The sequence below is a fragment of the Oncorhynchus kisutch genome, linkage group LG6, assembly GCF_002021735.2.
Source record: "Oncorhynchus kisutch isolate 150728-3 linkage group LG6, Okis_V2, whole genome shotgun sequence".
NCBI lineage: Eukaryota > Metazoa > Chordata > Actinopteri > Salmoniformes > Salmonidae > Oncorhynchus > Oncorhynchus kisutch.
Window position 1 is genome coordinate 51,793,770 of NC_034179.2, and position 19,311 is coordinate 51,813,080.

At 43.4% G+C, this 19,311-nt stretch overlaps 2 protein-coding genes across 3 annotated transcripts in view; one reads left to right on the forward strand and one right to left on the reverse strand.

The window, feature by feature from the left end:
* dpysl3 (dihydropyrimidinase like 3) overlaps positions 1 to 12,338 on the forward strand; it is a 35,295-nt gene extending 22,957 nt beyond the window's left edge. For both annotated transcript variants that reach the window (XM_031826921.1, XM_031826922.1), the window contains exons 11-14: positions 1 to 134; positions 5,728 to 5,907; positions 8,993 to 9,149; positions 10,560 to 12,338. The exon at positions 1 to 134 is cut by the window's left edge and continues 37 nt beyond it. In XM_031826921.1, coding sequence (XP_031682781.1) covers positions 1 to 134; positions 5,728 to 5,907; positions 8,993 to 9,149; positions 10,560 to 10,654 — 566 coding nt within the window. In that variant the 3' untranslated portion in view covers positions 10,655 to 12,338. The remainder of the gene's footprint in view (positions 135 to 5,727; positions 5,908 to 8,992; positions 9,150 to 10,559) is intronic.
* A 2,555-nt stretch (positions 12,339 to 14,893) lies between these two features.
* The window catches only part of stk32a (serine/threonine kinase 32A), a 70,788-nt gene continuing 66,370 nt past the window's right edge, over positions 14,894 to 19,311 (reverse strand). The window contains exon 12 of the mRNA XM_031826923.1: positions 14,894 to 19,132. Within this exon, the coding sequence (XP_031682783.1) occupies positions 19,015 to 19,132 (118 nt within the window). The 3' untranslated portion in view covers positions 14,894 to 19,014. The remainder of the gene's footprint in view (positions 19,133 to 19,311) is intronic.

Consider the following 19,311-nt stretch of genomic DNA (forward strand, 5'->3'; position numbering starts at 1 on the left):
TGACGAGCACCAACGCCGCCAAGATCCTGAACCTGTACCCCCGTAAAGGCCGAGTTGCCGTGGGCTCCGACGCCGACCTGGTCATCTGGGACTCAGACGCTGTCCGCACCATCACCGCCAAGACGCACAACTCGGTAAGAGGTCAAAGGTCTCACGGCCCCCAGAGGGAAAGTGTTTTTGCAACATCTGTCAAATACATAAAAACATACAATGACAATTGACATGGACTACATGGGCAAATACATAAAGGGGGTACACTGAATGAAAGGGACTGAACACACCAATGTCCAATAGTCCCTCATATAGGCAACATTTCAGCCACAATGTTCAATGAGCTTAAAGTCCATTTCACTTTTCATTGTAGCAGTCAGCGCTCATCAAGGACATTCAGGTCACTGTGGTTTAACAGGACATGTGGTTAAACAGGACATGTGGTTTAAGAGGACATGGAGGAGGTGTCTTTGACTTCTACTACCACAGATGTTCTGACAAACATTATAGCAGGCCTGGTGAGCTCTGGCTGGTGGTCATTGTGGACCTTCAGTTCTGGTCTGAGATCTGCGTAGCTGCAAAGGTAACATGGTTTTCCAGAGGAGTGTGAGACAGCGAGAGAACGAGAGAGAAAGAGAGAGAAAAGCGCTGGCCTGCTTCCAGTGACAGTTCAGTTCCTCCTAAAATAACTCCCTGTAGACGTCCACGGCTACTAAAGCACACACCATTGGCCCTCACTATCCGCCTTTACTGCTGCCGGAGAGAGATCTCTTACAATGCAGGGGTTGATGAATGCGGCTGAGGAGAGAGAGGTGTTACTGTTGTAGGAAAACAAAACAATGTTTTGCCCTTCTTCTTAGCCATACTCCTCTCAAAGGCAATACTTCACTATTTTTTTTGGGGGGGTGGAATCATATTCATTTTTCAAATAATTGGCTTTGAGGTCGTTTTTATGTTAGCTAACCATGTTATCCATTGCTGTGAGCAGCCACCACTGTGTGTTGTTCAGCGAGAAAAGAGCTCGTCTCTCTTGTCCCTCGTCCCTAATCACAAGGACAGGAAGTGATGCGTGGATCACACAGGAGTCCAGAGAACACAGAGCACTACAGGGTTAAACAGAGGATGTGTCCACTCAGGAAATCAAGCCTTCTGCACTTCCTCCTGCAGGCACAGAGAGTGAGGGAACTCGAGTCCGACCTAAGAGAAAAGCAGTGCAGTCCGATGAAGAGGTATGGAAAGAAAGAAAAACAGAGTGAGAGAGAGAGAGAGAGAGAGAGAGAGAGAGAATGAAAAAAAGAGAGGGAGAGAAAGAAAGAAAGAGCTGGGAAAAAGATTGGACATGTTTTCAGTGACTTTTCCATTTGTAGAAAAGATACAACGAGACAAAAATTTCTTACAGAATGATGTCACCTTCTCATTTCCTGTGTGTAGCCCCTCCAGACAACAGAACCAGCACACAAGAACACATAACATAAGAACAGTGGCTCCTGTCCATGTTTATAATAGTGATCTATTGTACACAGTAGTTCAGTGCTTTATACCATTATATCTGTGTATCCCTCCCTCCTTAGTAAATACAAGTATCCTCAGTTATCTGAAATGTTTTGATCTGGTTAGCTTTGTTTATGTTGTTGCACAGAGAGCCAGGCCATGACATCATACTTGGCAGGCCTTATGTCCTGTCCTGAGCTGAATCTGGAACACGCTAAAACACCAGGGCCGTGTGCACAGGAACAAACTGACGATGGGGGGGGGGGGGGGGGGGGGGGGGGGGGGCGCAACAGTTCGCAAACCTCTATGTACATGTACAGGGAGAGACAGAACGATAGATGGAGGAAGAGAGTTTAGTGGCAGGAGAATACAGGGAGGGAAATGGATCAGGGAGAACAAGCCAGAGTGAAAGAGAGTAGGAAAAAGTGGGAGAGGAGAAGTGAGACAGAGAGAAGGAAAGAGAGAAAGTGCTAGAAAGAGAGAGAACGGGTAGAGAGAGTGATGCTTGGATTCATTAGCCCCAGCTGTGCGATGGCAGCTGTTTGTCTTTGTATGCCAAATAGAGGAGTATGAGAAACAGGCCGACTGGATGATGAGGAATGAAGAGGAGGAGGAGCAGGAGGGTTCTCTCTCTTCTCACACAGATGTTGTTAATTAAGGCAGAACCATGGTCTCATCTCTACAGAGACGGCCTGCCCAGCCGCCTGCCAACCCGCCTCCTCTTTTCCTCTGTCCTCCCAGCCAAACTGGGCCTGTGTGTCCATGACTCCACTCATCTCTGCCTCAATAGGCTCTCTGTCTCAAAACAAATGGACAAACAAACAAACCAAAACAACGGCAAAGTCTTCTCATGTTTTGTTGATTTCAAAGAAGCTTTTGACTTAATTTGGCATGAAGGTCTGCTATACAAACTGATGGAAGGTGGTGTTGGGGGAAAAACATACAACGTTATAAAATCCATGTACACAAACAAGAAGTGTGCAGTTAAAATTGGCAAAAAACACACACATTTTTTTTCTCCACATGGCTGTGGGGTGAGACAGGGATGCAGCTTAAGAAACACCATCTTCAATATACAGTGGGGCAAAAAAAGTATTTAGTCAGCCACCAATTGTGCAAGTTCTCCCACTTAAAAAGATGTGAGAGGCCTGTAATTTTCATCATAGGTACACTTCAACTATGACAGACAAAATGAGAGAAAAAATTCCAGAAAATCACATTGTAGGATTTTTAATGAATTTATTTGCAAATGATGGTGGAAAATAAGTATTTGGTGAATAACAAAAGTTTATCTCAATACTTTGTTATATACCCTTTGTTGGCAATGACAGAGGTCAAATGTTTTCTGTAAGTCTTCACAAGGTTTTTACACACTGTTGCTGGTATTTTGGCCCATTCCTCCATGCAGATCTCCTCTAGAGCAGTGCTGTTTTGTGGCTGTTGCTGGGCAACACGGACTTTCAACTCCCTCCAAAGATTTTGTATGGGGTTGAGATCTGGAGACTGGCTAGGCCACTCCAGGACCTTGAAATGCTTCTTACGAAGCCACTCCTTCGTTGCCCGGGCGGTGTGTTTGGGATCATTGTCATGCTGAAAGACCCAGCCACGTTTCATCTTCAATGCCCTTGCTGATAGAAGGAGGTTTTCACTCAAAATCTCACAATACATGCCCCCATTCATTCTTTCCTTTACACGGATCAGTCGTCCTGTCCACTTTGCAGAAAACAGCCCCAAAGCATGATGTTTCCACCCCCATGCTTCACAGTAGGTATGGTGTTCTTTGGATGCAACTCAGCATTCTTTGTCCTCCAAACATGACGAGTTGAGTTTTTACCAAAAAGTTATATTTTGGTTTCATCTGACCATATGACATTCTCCCAATCTTCTTCTGGATCATCCAAATGCTCTCTAGCAAACTTCAGACGGGCCTGGACATGTACTGGCTTAAGCAGGGGGACACGTCTGGCACTGCAGGATTTGAGTCCCTGGCGGCGTAGTGTGTTACTGATGGTAGGCTTTGTTACTTTGGTCCCAGCTCTCTGCAGGTCATTCACTAGGTCCCCCCGTGTGGTTCTGGGATTTTTGCTCACCGTTCTTGTGATCATTTTGACCCCACGGGGTGAGATCTTACATGGAGCCCCAGATCGAGGGAGATTATCAGTGGTCTTGTATGTCTACTCCCACAGTTGATTTCTTCAAACCAAGCTGCTTTCCTATTACAGATTCAGTCTTCCCAGCCTGGTGCAGGTCTACAATTTTGTTTCTGGTGTCCTTTGACAGCTCTTTGGTCTTTGCCATAGTGGAGTTTGGAGTGTGACTGTTTGAGGTTGTGGACAGGTGTATTTTATACTGATAACAAGTTCAAACAGGTGCCATTAATACAGGTAACGAGTGGAGGACAGAGGAGCCTCTTAAAGAAGAAGTTACAGGTCTGTGAGAGCCAGAAATCTTGCTTGTTTGTAGGTGACCAAATATTTATTTTCCACCATAATTTGCAAATAAATTCATAAAAAATCCGACAATGTGATTTTCTGAATTTTTCCCCCTAATTTTGTCTGTCGTAGTTGAAGTGTGCCTATGATGAAAATTACAGGCCTCTCTCATCTTTTTAAGTGGGAGAACATGCACAATTGGTGGCTGGCTAAATACTTTTTTTGCCCCACTGTATATATCAACGAATTGGCGAGGGCACTAGAACAGTCTGCAGCACCCGGCCTCCTCCAACTAGAATCAAATATCTACTGTTTGCTGATGATCTGGTGCTTCTGTCCCCAACCAATGAGGGCTTACAGCAGCACCTAGCTCTTTTGCAAAGATTCTGTCAGAACTGAGTCTGACAAAGCTGTGAACGAGCTTTGTGACAATGCAAGAACAGCCTTCTATGCTATCAAAAAGAAGATAACATTTGACATACCAATTAGGATCTGGTTAAAAATACTTGAATTAGTTATACAACCCATTGCGCTTTGTGGTTGTGAGGTCTGGCGTCTGCTCAACAGCCAAGAATTCACAAAATGGGACAAACACCAAATTGAGACTCTGCATGCAGAATTCTGCAAAAATATCAACCGTGTACAACGTAAAACACCAAATGATGCATACAGAGCAGAATTAGGCCGATACATGCTAATTATCAAAATTGTTAAATTCTACAACCACATAAAAGGAAGCGATTCCCAAACCTTCCATAACAAAGCCGTCACCTACAAAGAGATGAACCTGGAGAAGAGTCCCCTAAGCAAGCTGGTCCTGGGGCTCTGTTCACAAACACAAACAGACCCCACAGAATCCCAGGACAGCAACACAATTGGACTCAACCAAATCATAAGAAAACAAAAAGATTATTACTTGACACATTGGAAAGAATTAACAAACAAAAACAGAGCAAACTAGAATGCTATTTGGCTCTAAACAGAGTACACAGTGGCAGAATACCTGACCACTGTGACTGACCCAAACTTTGACTATGTACAGACACAGTGAGCATACCCTTGCTATTGAGAAAGGCCGCCGTAGGCAGACCTGGCTCTCAAGAGAAGACCGGCTATGTGCACACTGCCCACAAAATGAGGTGGGAACTGAGCTGCACTTCCAAACCTCTTGCTCAGTGTATGACCATATTAGAGACACACATTACACAGATCCACAAAGAATTTGAAAACAAACCCCATTTTGATAAACTCCCATATCTACTGGGTGAAATACCACAGTGTGCCATCACAGCAGCAAGATTTGTGGACTGTTGACACAAGAAAAGAGCAACCAGTGAAGAGCAAACACCATTGTAAATACAACCCATATTTATGTTTATTTATTTTCCCTTTTGTACTTTAACTATTTGCACATAATATGACATTTGAAATGTCTTTATTCTTTTGGAACTTTTGTGATTGTAATGTTTAATGTTCATTTTTTATTGTTTATTTCTTAGTTTATTGTCTAGTTCACTTCCTTTGATAAATCTAAAGTTTTTGTTGTTGTGATTTTGTCCTCTTTTGTTGGCCCAACACCAACTGATCATAGACATACAATATCAAGTTGAAGTATAATGTGTGTGTGTCTGTCTGTGTATGTCTGTGTATGTGTGTGTGTGTGTGTGTGTGTGTGTGTGTGTGTGTGTGTGTGTGTGTGTGTGTGTGTGTGTGTGTGTGTGTGTGTGTGTGTGTGTGTGTGTGTGTGTGTGTGTGTGTGTGTGTGTGTGTGCGTGCGCGTGTCTGTGTTTGTGTCTGTTTGTGTGTTTTCCAGGCTGCTGAGTTCAACGTGTTTGAGGGCATGGAGCTGCGTGGTGCCCCCTCGGTGGTTATTTGCCAGGGGAAGCTGGTGCTGGAGGATGGGAACCTGCACGCCATCCCCGGGGTCGGTCGCTTCATCCCATGCACCCCCTTCCCAGACTTTGCCTACAAGCGCATCAAGGCCAGGAAGCAGGTAAAAGATGCTAGCCTCTCTCTCCTTACTCCTGTCTAGTCAGAATCTACTGTACTCCAAGGCTGTGTTGACATAGGCATCCCAATTCTGATCTTTTGACCAATTATGGGCAAAAGATCTGATCTGATTCAAAATACAAATTAGTGGCAAAATATCAGAATTGGGCTGCCTGTGTAGACACAGCCTAAGTCTGTCTCCCCTTTATAAAAGTATTAAACAATATACAAGTATTTCCAATAAACATATTCCCAACTCTTCAGTTCTGTCATAGAATATGTCTTGTGCGGATTGTTTGTTACATGCCAGAGTGTTGCTCTGTGACACTGAGCCAAGGTAAAGGACTGTGAGGTATGTGAGGCAGTGGAGGCTGCTGAGGGGAGGATGGCTCATAATAATGGCTGGAATTGAGTGAAAGGAATGATATCAACACATGAAAAAAAAGATGCATGTCCTTGAGACCGTACCATTAACTCCATTCCGGGACATTATCGTGAGCCGTTCCTCCCCTCAGCAGCCTCCACTGATACGAGGTGTGTGAAGTACAGTATTTGAAGACTGCAAGATCTGTGAGGTCCGCGAGTTGCGGACATCTGGAAGTGTTTTCTCAGTGGTTAGGGATTAATCAGGACTATTCTGATGTAGAGCTGAGATGAGCCATCCAGAACCCACAAACATGGAAGATGTCAGTGCGGCTTTACTTTCAAGGCGGTTTAGCTTTACGCGAATGCATACTGCTGCTGTGGCTCAGCCTATGCCACACATCATCAGACATGCCATCAATCTCAATGTACATACTGAAATGGTAATCCCAAAGCAGTGTGTTCAATGGAGACAGACTGCACTTATATATCTCAGCTGTTTTCACACCAACCCGTACTGCAATCTCTATCGCACTCCACACTGCCCTTTCCCACCTGGACAAAAGGAACATCTATGTGAGAATGCTGTTCATTGACTACAGCTCAGCGTTCAACACCATAGTGCTCACAAAGCTCATCACTAAGCTAAGGACCCTGGGACAAAACACCTCCCTTTGCAACTGGATCCTGGACTTCCTGACGGGCCATCCCCAGGTGATAAGGGTAGGTAACAACACATCTGCCACGCTGGTCCTCAGCAGCATGGGGTCCCCTCAGGGGTGCGTGCTTAGACCCCTCCTGTACTCCCTGTTCACCTACGACTGCGTGGTCAAGCACGACTCCAACACCATCGTTAAATTTGCTGACGACACAATGGTGGTAGGCCTGATCACCGACAATGATGAGACAGCCGATAGGGAGAAGGTCAGAGACCTGGCAGTGTGGTGCCAGGACAACAACCGCTCCCTCAATGTGAGCAAGACAAAGGAGCTGATCGTGGACTATAGGAAAAGGAAGGCGGAACAGGCCCCCATTCACGTCGATGGGGCTGTACTGGACCAACAAACTATCATGGTCAAAACACACCAAGACAGTCATGAAGACGGCACGACAACACCTTTTACCCCTCAAGAGACTGAACAGTTTGTTACCACACGGCAAGTGGAACCGGAGCGTCAAGTCTAGGTCCGAAAGGCTCCTTAACAGCTTCTTCCCCCAAGCCATAAGACCGCTGAACAATTAATCAAATGGCCACCCAGTCTATTTACATTGAACCCCCATGCTACTCGCTGTTTATTATCTATGCTTAGTCACTTTACCACTACCTACATGTACAAATTACCCCGACTAACCTGTACCCCCGCACACTGACTCGGTACTGTCATTCCCTGTATATATTCCCTTGTTATTGTTATTTTATTGTGTTACTTTTATTTTACTTTTTACTTAAGTTTATTTGGTAAATATTTTCTTAACTCTATTTCTTGAACTGCATTGTTGGTTAAGGGCTTGTAAGTAAGCATTTCACGAATACACCTGTTCTATTCGGCGCATGTGACAAATAACATTTGATTTGATTGTGTACACAAAGGACATCTGTCCTCTCGGGCAGTCGCGCTGGTGTCAGCTATAACAGCAATACATTATGGGTTGGATGCATGTCTGTCTGTCTGTGTCTAGGCTTCGGGGGCATAATAGGAGGTCTGTCTCCCCAATTGGAAGGCACAAGATAAAAATAGCGTTCAGAGTGTGTAACGGAGATAGGAATTGCCAGAAAATGCAGTAATGGTTGTCTTAACTACCTCTCTGGGTGATCTCACATATCCTTTTGATGTAGGTGCTGGAGAATGGGGGGGATGGAACGAGGGGATGGGGATGTTTGAGAGAGAAGTATTACGTCAGACTTGAGGGTCCATCTCAGGGGCTGTTGGCTGTTGGCTGTGGGTTTTATACTGTAACGACTGACTGCCTGTTGTAGCAGGGATACGATGTGTCCATAGGAGTACTCCTGTTACTGGTGTTGGTGGATACTCAACTCTTTGACCAGAATATAGAGATGTTTCTTTGGTGAGACCTCTTGTATTAATTCAATGTTGATCTTGGTGGCAGTTAGTGTTTTCTGATGCTGCTACATTCTTCGGGGGGGGGGGGATAAAAGGTTCCATCTAGAACCTGACAGGGTTCTTTGTCTGTTCCCAACCCTTTACAGAAACTTTTTTGGTTCCAAGTTTATCCCTTTTGAGTTTCATGTAGAACCCCCTCCACAGAGGGTTCTACATTGAACCAAAAAGGGTTCTTTCTGGAACCAAAAAGGGTTATCCTATGGGGACAGCCGAAGAACCTTTTTGGAACTGAGTGTAGCTCAGCTTCCAGGAATTCCTTAGTCACATAATCCTAGGACAGAGGACAGAAGCTTGCATGTTAAATAAGAACACAGTGTCTCAGTCTGCAGTGCGTCTGTCTGTCAGTAAATCTGGAAGTGCTTTCCTTCGGAAAACACCGGGTGAAATATGCATTTTTATTCAGGCACAACGCGTTCTACAAACAAACCCATGAATCAAATTATAAACAGGCTTTGTCTTGGGGAACTGTTGTAAAGTTACCAACAGAAATGATACCCTATTCATCTCTCTTTCTCTCCTTCTTTATCTCGATCCCTCCTTCTTCCTCTCTCTTCCTCTTCCCCCCCCCCCCTCTCCTTCTCCCCCCTCCCCCCTCTCTCTCAGCTGGCAGTCCTGCGGGCAGTGCCCAGGGGCATGTATGATGGCCCCGTGTCTGACTTCTCGCCCATGTCCCGTGGCGGTACCCCCTCAGCGTCTGCCCGCACCTCCCCCACCAAGCAGCCCGTGAGGAACCTCCACCACTCGGCCTTTAGCTTAGCAGGTAACCCTGCACAACGCGGTGAGCTTCAGCAACCTTTTCATTTACCCATCTGTCTTCCGATACCTTACCGTCATAGGAAGTACCAGGAACCCGACACACACACTCAACAACAGTCCACATTGACACATTACAATGCAATTCGCGCTTGATATGTTGCCATGGTCGACTTTGCCATTTGTCTGCGGAATATTAAATAGCCTTCAGGTGAAATTTGACATTTTACCATAATCCCATTTTCTGCCTTCATGATTTGTTTGAGGTAACAAATGCACACAGCACAAGACATTTGTTCTCCAGCCATCTTGGTACTTCCAGACAGTATGTTTCCTCAAGTCTTTTTGTTATCTTTTTTTGTGTTCATTTCTTTTTTACATTGATTGATTTCATTCATTTCAGCTTGATGCAGCTTTGTCTCGGTTCTCTCTCTCTCTCTCTCTCTCTGCGTGTGCAGTGTGATTTCAGTCCAGACATCTGGCGTCTCACTTTCCTAGTTGTTGTCTGTTTAATGAAGCTCATCTAATGAGCGGGTAGATTGAGGCTGATGATGATTTATGTATCTGAAGTTCATTCACGTAACCAATAGCAGCGCTTAGTTGAGTGACAGTGCGATTACATACATCTGCAACCTCTTTTCAAAGTACAACCGTTGAGGGAGGAGCCAAATAAACAATAGTTCAACAGGAATAGTTGATGTGTGATGCACTGATGCAGGAGGAGGGAGGGTGACCTGCCTTGGAAAGTATTTCCCCATGGCTCTAGTCTAGTGGGGTTTTATTCCATTCATCCCCATCGTTCCCAGAAAGCCAGAGAGCCTGATTTCCTTTCCTAGGCTGTGTGTTTATAAACCAGACCTGGCCTATACTCTCCTTCTGGCTTCCAAGATAATCCCCTGTTCGAATACTAGCCACTCACTCTGGGAATAAATACCCCTCTCATCCACATCCAGTACATGCAAGAGCACATACACATATACCCGCGTACACAAACACACACACACACACACACACACACACACACACAAACGTAACACACACAGGCGCAAACACGCGCACACTCACAGGACTCTGCAGAATAGGGCTTCATCTCACCAGCCACAGGGTTGATATACTGCTCTGTCTCCAGATGTGAAGTAACCTTGGTCGTGTTTCGTGCAGAGAGGATGTGGTAGCGTTCTACAGTGTAAAACACTAGATCCTGGCCCGGAGAGAGTGGAAGACTTAAAACAGTAGGCGTAAATCTCTCCTCGTCCATTATGCCAATTTAATCCAGGGCTAATCCCAATCCCAGAGGTCGCCACGGAGTGCCAAGGTCGGTTTGTCTCGTGACGAACGCTAGTTGCCAGCGGAGAAACTGGCTTTGTTGAGGGGAATCTGTAAGAGAGAGCGCTAAATCATGTTTTGTCTGTGTCAGGTCCCCCCACCACAGAGGATCTCCCCATCCGGCCAGCGGGACGCCGCATCGTAGTTCCCCCCGGTGGTCGCTCCAACATCACATCCCTTAGCTAAGATGTTGAACCAGGATAGAGACCAGTCAGAAGATGACAACAGCCACTGGGAGAAGACGGAGACATGATTAGTTACAAGTTAAGAGTTGAGCAAAACACTGAATCCTCATGCCTTACCAGCCACAATGCTACCTGCTTAAGCTTCTAAAGCACAGTTTTCCTCCTCCTAGGGAATTGCAGGTCAGTCGCTAGAACAATGGGTTAATTTGAAGGATATTTGGCAAAACCTTTACACAAAGATTGAATTTGTATGCCGTGGAATTACATGAGCATGGTCATAACCAGAATATAGGTAATCAATGTGTATTACTGTCCCTCACTGTCAACATTAGTCATTGTTTTAACTGTGCATTGACAGTTTAGGTTCTACTCTGAGTCCATAAAATAGTTCAATGAACCTCATGATAACTGTCCATGACCAATGACCCACAGTGTTCCGATGCCTGTTCCCCTAGGAAAAGTAACACTTGCTTTTCTTTTTCCCCTTCCGTCACGTTTGGCTTTCAATGTCACCCTTTTTTTGAGTACTAGTCTGCAGATATACGGTAGTTCGCTATAGCGATGTAATAATAACATGCAGTGACGTCCATTACTGATAGGTGGCATTGTGAGTATGTATGGTAGATGTAACGTAGCTTTGTGAATGATGTTGTCGCTGGCTCCCTGGGTTTGTTGAACCAGAAGTGATAGTCATTAACGATAAAAAAAAAAAAAAAAAAAAACAGGAAACAAGATTTAAATTTAAAAAACACATCTGGTAAATACAGACATTTTGTAAACATGTAATAGCATGTTGGTAGAAATGGTTGTCATGTTTATTTTCCCTTGCTCTCTGCTCCATCCTGGCTGTAGATCCCATTAAGATCCCTTTGCAATCGCTTCAAGCTTAATGCCTGTTCCTATACATACCGTTTAGCAAGTCATCTGGGGGGGGGGGTGGGGGGTGGGGGGGGGGTAGTAAAAGGTAAATGGAAACCCTGGCGCAAGAAATACCAAGCTCAACTTCCATGGCCTGGGTCGTGAAATTGTAATTCTGAGCTTTGTGAACATTAATGGATAAAGAAAATGAAATGATAAAGGTAACAAACCTGATTTGAAATAACAGTAATTCACCTCTGTCTTTATTTGTTATTTTCATGGCAATGTGGGATCTCGTTTTGAAGCAGCAGACCATCATAACCTGCATTCAAGAACATAACATTGAAACATAATGTTGTGCTGTTTTAAATCTCAACACTCTGAGAGTCTCCACATTTCTGTACACTATACCTGACCGACAGCCCTTAGCTTGGTAACTATAACACCAAGGGGAAGACAGACAGGCTTAACCCTGGGTCACTCTCTTTCACAATTATTTTCTATGCGTCTGTTTGGTCTACCTGTCCTAGACAAGGCAAGTTGATTGTAATATGTTTTCAGAAAGAGGCGAGGAGGATGAGGAGAGCTTTATTTTTTGCTATCCCAATCAGCGGAGGAAGAGGTTGTGAGGAAGTCGTTGTGTTTTAACTTCAAGCAATCCAAGTGGTGATTATATTTATGTTAGTTTGACTTGATCTTTCTTATTGTTTTTTTATGTTTTTTTTTTTTACTGTTGTATCAAAACCCAGAGAAGGCAGGTAAAAAAAAACATTGAGGTGTGATGTGGTGTTATGAACTGTTCCTGAATAAACATGAGTTGCAACTGACTGGCTGTCACTCTTTTATCTTTCAATCTACAGTATAGTAGAAATAAAAAATATATACCTTTTAAAACTTCTTCGGGATAGGTGGGTCCCCCACGGGACTGTTGAGCTAACGTAGGCTAATGCAATTAGCATGAGGTTGTAAGTAACAAGAACATTTCCCAGGACATAGACATCTCTGATAGTCAGAAAGCTTAAATTCTTGTTAATCTAACTGCACTGTCCAATTTTCAGGAGCTATTACTGATAAATGATACCATGCTATTGTCTGAGAGTGCACTGTTATGAACTTGAAAAGTTATTAATAAACCAATTAGGCACATTTGGGCAGTCTTGATACAAAATGTTGAACAGAAATGCAATAGCTCATTGGATCAGTCTAAAACTTTGTACGTACACTGCTGCCATCTAGTGGCCAAAATCTAAATTGCACATGGGCTTGAATAATACATTATGGCCTTTCTCTTGCATTTCAAGGATGATGGTACAAAAACAAATACACAAAAAGTGTTTTTTTTCTTTGTATTTTCTGCCCAGATCTAATGTGTTACATTCTCCTACATTCATTTAAAATTTACACAATCTTCAAAGTGTTTCTTTTCAAATGGTATCAGGAGTATGCATATCCTTGCATAAATGCCTGAGCTACAGGAAGTTAGATTTGGGTATGTCATTTTAGGCAAAAATTGAAAAAAAGGGTCCGATCCTTTTTATGTACTCTGAACAGGACTGTACTAGAGCACATCGTTTAGAACATCTCTCATAGAAATTGGATGTGTAGACCTGACAGTTAATAGTACTAATAATACTGACAGTATTATTGCTGTTCCAGTATATTACATTTCTATCTGCACAATTCTGGATTCATACTTCCATTGTTTAGGGAATTTCCCATTTTCTGACCCATTGTTTAACCTGGCAGTAAACTTGTCACCACTCTGTTATCATTTTTGTATTTTATAGCCAGTTAAAGTATCATGACATCACTTTTAAAGGCTGTCATTATGATAAACTGAGAAGATTGCTTCTATAAAACGACATCTCAGTCTGGAGTGGGAGATAGTCAGCATTATTTTTGCAAACACATCCAGTTCACAAGGACTTATTGGCATTGTATATATAAACCCTCCCCAAGATAATATAGTTGTCACTGGCCAGTTAGTTTATACAGTATGTCCATTTACAACATATGAGCTTGTGTGGGGGGAGAGAGGCTCTTTGAGGAGAAATCCAATAAAGACCCCTGTTATTCTTATCTTATGTGATCCTCCAGCTTGACTTCAACTTGGCTTTATGAGGAGTGTATATCATTCACGGAGACTCACAGGTTACCCTGTGAATGTGGGAAAGCGCTGGATCAACTTTGATCTCAGAGCCCACCGAGGAAGAGTAATGGGGGGCTCATCTTAAAAGGGGATCTGGGGAGAAGTTGGCCACAGACAGACTAGCAGTGAATGGGAAAAGCACATGATGCATGGTAACTTGCTGATGATGTGTTAAAGAGGTAATGTCTCCAGCTGATTAAGACAGGAGCGGGTGGGCGGTCAGAGAGGGAGAAAGAGAGAGGACTCCACAAGGACTCCAGTCTTGACTTGATCTCTGGCAAGATCTAAAAACCAAAAAAGAGAGCCTGTAGTATCGGGGAAGATATAAACATTCTACATTTTTGTGAGTATAGGACATATGATAATTAGTTACAGGCAGCATGACTTTGGCTGTTGTCCACTATGACCTCAGCGGCTCTGAACATAACCTCTGTTTTTCTAAGGGGTGGAGGAGCTCAGCAGTAATGAAGTGTGACATCAACTCAGCATAAGCTTCATAAAGCCCTGAAAGTACCAAATGACATATTAGCTCATGCACAGCTTTGATGAATACAGTGTGATTCACCAAGGAAACAGTGGCTAAATTGGTGTGTTCGCCCCAAATTACTTGGTGAGCTCACCATTCTGGTGTGTAACAACAAATACTGGAGCCAAATCTGAAGAAGGAGGAGCAACAAAGCCTTCTCATAAATAACACATCAGACAAACAAATCAAGCCTAAACTATGCTTCCTGTTTCTGCGGGACTACAATTGATAGTCTGGGGGATGCTATACTTAGCTTATTCTCTTTGGTGCCATTCTCCACTGTGTCGCTGTCCCACCCAGAGCTGTGTGTCGGTCTGATTTAGGACTGTTTTCATAGGTTTGCCCTTTTGGCTCTTAGTGATAAGGCCCCTAATGCGTTACAGCCCTGCCACTCATCCATAGCCACCTGCTAAGGCTACTGAGGAACTTACAACATAAGGTTGTTTAAGAGAGGCAGAGAGCACACAGCTCTCGCTCTCTCTAGTATATTCTTATTGTGAGTGTCTTGTGGTTTCCCATGCCTATTCAGGCATAAGCCCATCTCTGCAAAGGGCAAAATCAATACTTTAAAAATTTATACAGTATCAGTGGTGTTTACCTTGGTTCCAACATATCAGTGACATTGACACAGACTCATCCAACCGTAGGCATGACACTCCTACAGAAATACAAACAGTGAATGTACACAACAGAGGCATGACTCCGTTTTAATCCTCAACTTTATTTTAAATACATTACTTGGATTAGCACAGACAGAAATAAATAAATGTGAAAGGATATTTGTAGACATTGTATTTGGTCTGTTTGGGGAGGGGAAAACTGAACATTTGCTGTTATTGGTAGAGAGGTTTGTAACTCTCTTTCTTATTGGTCTATTAACTAATTTACCGCCTGGTGATGTCACCATGGAAGGCCAAAACTCCATCCCACCAAAACAGACTGAAATTTCAGGCAGTCTTTTCAAACAGCGCTTACACTAAAAGTGCATTATCATAATTTTCACAATTTCACAGTATTATTCCAATCTCATAGTGTTATAAAACACAGATTAATCCCATTTTGACTGCACTGGGCCTTTAAGTACACAGGAGCACTACCACTAACACACACTAGGTGGCAGTGTTCCATTGTAGTTTATCATAGAAAATCAACCACACACGAAGCATGGAGATGGAGGAAAGGCTTGTTTGAAACCAATTTGTAATGGATTTGTCGATTTATCTGCCATCATTAATTATATAGTATTCCCTCTAGTCTCCTGTTGCTGCTAATCAGAAAACCAACACCACACATGATCAAAAACAGGTCTAGCATTTAACCCTCTGAGGTATTTCTCTGGGTAACTCATCACGTTGTTTTAAGATATACTTTATTAGTTAACGGACATGTGTCTTCTGCATTAACCCAACCCCTTCAATATACACACACAGATACACACAAACACACATTAGGTTGGAGAGGCTGGAGCAGAGGGCAGCATCCAATGAGCAGACTTAGGGGGTTGAGCCGGCAGTATATGACACCTGTAATATTGACGACGGCAACCCTCCGGTTACCAGCTCACGCCTGCCAGATTCTCCCCCGTCGGCAATGGGATTCGAACCCGCTTCTCTAACCCATTTTTTGCAGGTTATGTACAGAAAGTCTCCTTCTATAATCTCTCTCTGGAGGGCACGCAGGTGTCAAACTTCTTTCTCTCTCTCTCTGATGTCAGGAGGGTGTTCCAGGAGATGGTAATTCCCACTCAGAGTCAGTAGTGTGATTGATATGCTTTTGACTTCCCCCCTAGGAAGAGCCAGACAGGCCTACAACTACAGGATTTATCCCCACCATAACCACTACAGCCCCCAGCCTTAAAGGTCCAATGCAGCCTTTCATTTTTGGGTAACAATTAAGTATCTTACTGTGATTGTTTTCATCTCAGATAGTCAAAAAGAAACAAAAATAGCTTCTTAGCGGAGTTCAATTTCTCATGCAAGAATTATAGCTAGGACTGTCTTGGAGTGTTCTGAATGGAGAGGGGGAAAACTGAAAATGACCTATTATTGGCAGAGAGGTTCGGGAACAATCTTTCTTACTGGTCTATTAACTAATTTACCACATGGTGATGTCACCATGGAAGGCCAAAACTCCATCCCACCAAAAAAGGATGACATTTCAGGCGGTCTCCTCAAACCGCTCTTACACTAAAAGGGACGTATCATAATTGTCACAATTTCACAGTATTATTCCAACCTCGTAGTGTGGAAGTATATACATAAAACGCAGGGAAATCGTGTTTTTGACTGCACTGTACCTTTAAGAAGCCATATAGAGAGGCACAGCTCCAGGTAATAGGACTGAAAGATATACAGGCTCTACCCTAAGTGCCTATGTGGTATACGCCAAGGCAGTTTGCACAGGAGGAGCCTAATACAACACTTTTCTCTTCCACAACTATGTTTTGTCGGTCTTTTTAACCAATGCCTCCAACTTGTTGCCAAATCCACGAAAGGCTACATTTATCTGGCGATGTATTTAAAGACGCACAATGAGCAGTTAGTTAGGTAACACCTGTGAATGTAAAAGGAAACGTTCAACAGTGTTTCTGCTTGTTTAGAAGCAGCGCGGTAATAAAAAAGAACAAAGTGGTGGTAAAGGTCGGTGTCCCAAAGAAACGTACGAAATTAAGGCACCAGCTGCTTGACAACAAAACAACAAATGACAAACAAAATGCAGCACTCCGTGTACAACTCTGCTTTCATTGTGCAATTGAATTACATACATTTCTGGAAAACCTAATGCTAGTTTGAATATCTGTACCAATAAGGGTTGTTAGAAAGGTCCCAGTAGTAGATCTGATAACTAAGGACAGGAAAAGCATTGGATACGTTTTGAATTGTATTTCAGATCGGGTCAAAATAATGGCAAAGTTATTTTCCAAAACACGTATTAGACTAGAGGATGGTGATTTACCGTGTAACAAACTGACTGTATGATGATCATTCTCTACACGGGGAAACCCAGTATGTGCTATATACAAGTTAGAAGGCACATAGGGGAGAGTGGGGTTGAGTTGAGCCACCCTTGTTTCTAGGGAAACCATACACAAAATGTATCATTTGGCCAAATATTTAGGAAGAAGTTTCATGGAGTCTGTGAAGGAAGAAACCACATGGAAAAAAAGTGGTAAGCAAGTTATGTCCAAATAAACGAACAAATAAACCAAAGTAGATCATTTAAAGATTTTGGGGTTGGGGTCTTTATAAGCTTCAATAATGATGTCCTAAACCTAGCATGAAAGTTCATCCTTGTAGCTGTGTGGGATAATATAGTCAAAATGTTTGCCTTGGGGTAAGTTGAGCCAATGGCCATCGGGTAAGTCGATCAAATTGAAGTGTTTTTTCCCCCCCAAGGCATAATGCAAGGTATTATCACTGGGATATGAGGTAACAACAAGGCCTGGCCTATGTTAAAAGTGATTACAAAAGTACAAAGTGTTTGTTAGGTGTTAAACCTGTGTTAAAAGATCCTTAAAATGATTAAAAGACAAGAAAAGTTATTGTGATGGATTGTGTTTTTGAAATAAAGATAGACATGGTCTTTAAAAAGGTAGTGGTATTATTTCATTCAGCACAGAAATGTGTAGGCGGCTTAACTTGCTTAACCTGTCGCGGGGATCCACATACCCCATTCCCCGGGGATCCACTTACCCCATTCCCCGGGGTAAGTTGTGCCAAGAGACCACTTTTCTTTATAACAAGATATGTTTTCAAAAGTATAACGTTTGAGATGAATTCGGATTATTTGCAGCGATTCACAACATCCTGACATATATGTAGATATCTTTATTGGAAAGAATACCCTGTTTCCCTTGGCAGACTTGACGCTGAATGTAACAAATGGGTCAAGTTCCCCCACTCTCCTCTACTGGCACCCCTCTAAAAACCAGAATAGAATGAGGATTCATCTGCTCCTCTTTGACCTCTGTGCATAAATACTACAACTAATGGAGAAGCGTGTGCAAATCATGTTTGTGCGCGGAACAGACAATACCTATCTATTCATCAATGAAGATTTATGTACAAAATATCCATGTCGAGCACCAGTCATTTTGGTTTGCTTGAGAGCCACATTGATGCCTAATAATGTCACAGAGACATATTACTTTCAGCAGTTAGCGATCAAGCCTACAGTGGTTCTCTTTGTCTTCGAAGAGGAATCTGTGGTTGGAGTCTTGAAAACAAAGGCCTCATGTCGCATACTCTAATCCTAATTCCTTTTGTGTGACGCTACTCACAACCCCTCTCTCTTCCAAAAGCAAGTCAGCACTGTTTTCAAAGACGTAGTCTCCTACTTGTCAACATTATGCTTCATTTCCTGCCTGGCCTGAGTTTAGCCTCAGCATAACAGGCATAGTGGCTGTATCCTGTCTGGCTCTGCTCCTTGCTGGGTTTGTAGTTAAGTAATTTCCTGGGCCTGGCTAACTTGGTGGAGGGAGGAGAGCTCTGGGAGACCATAGCGCATCAGGCAGGTCAGATCAGGGTAGAGTGTGAGGAGGGCTGCCCACTGAGAGGCACGTCTCCCATCATAGGAAAAGTGAAAAGAGCCAGGGTCTGTCTGTCTGTCTAGGTCAGGTGCCTCACTTTGTAAAGTAGCAGTCTATGTGAGCTCCTGAAGTCTGGGGTCTGGGCATAATAGCTGGCTGTTGGGGGAATGTGTCAGGGTTAAAGTTCAATCTGAGTGCCCTGCGCCGGCCAGGGGAGAGGGGAAGTGGACGATTGGTTAGTAGTGATCTACAAGCTGTGGCCAGGTTAGCGTGGCGACTTACGGCTCAAGCCGTAGTCCGCTATCCTGATATGTAGGCTGCCGGGTCCACATTGTTGTTCCGTCCGTCTTCGATAGCCTTGTTCTTCTCTGTCGTGGTGAGGTCTGCTACCTCTGTGTCTGCCACAGCCTTCTTTGACCTATCAGGAGAACGACAAAAGCTTGATTTCTTGCTTTCTGGTAATATGATATGTAAATAAATGTGTTTTTGCTCATGAGATTCTACCATGATATGTTACTCAGTATTAGGGGACACATTCAAGATTCATTATTGCAACTTTTTCTGTAAATACGTCCTGTTGCCTGTGGCCCAATACAT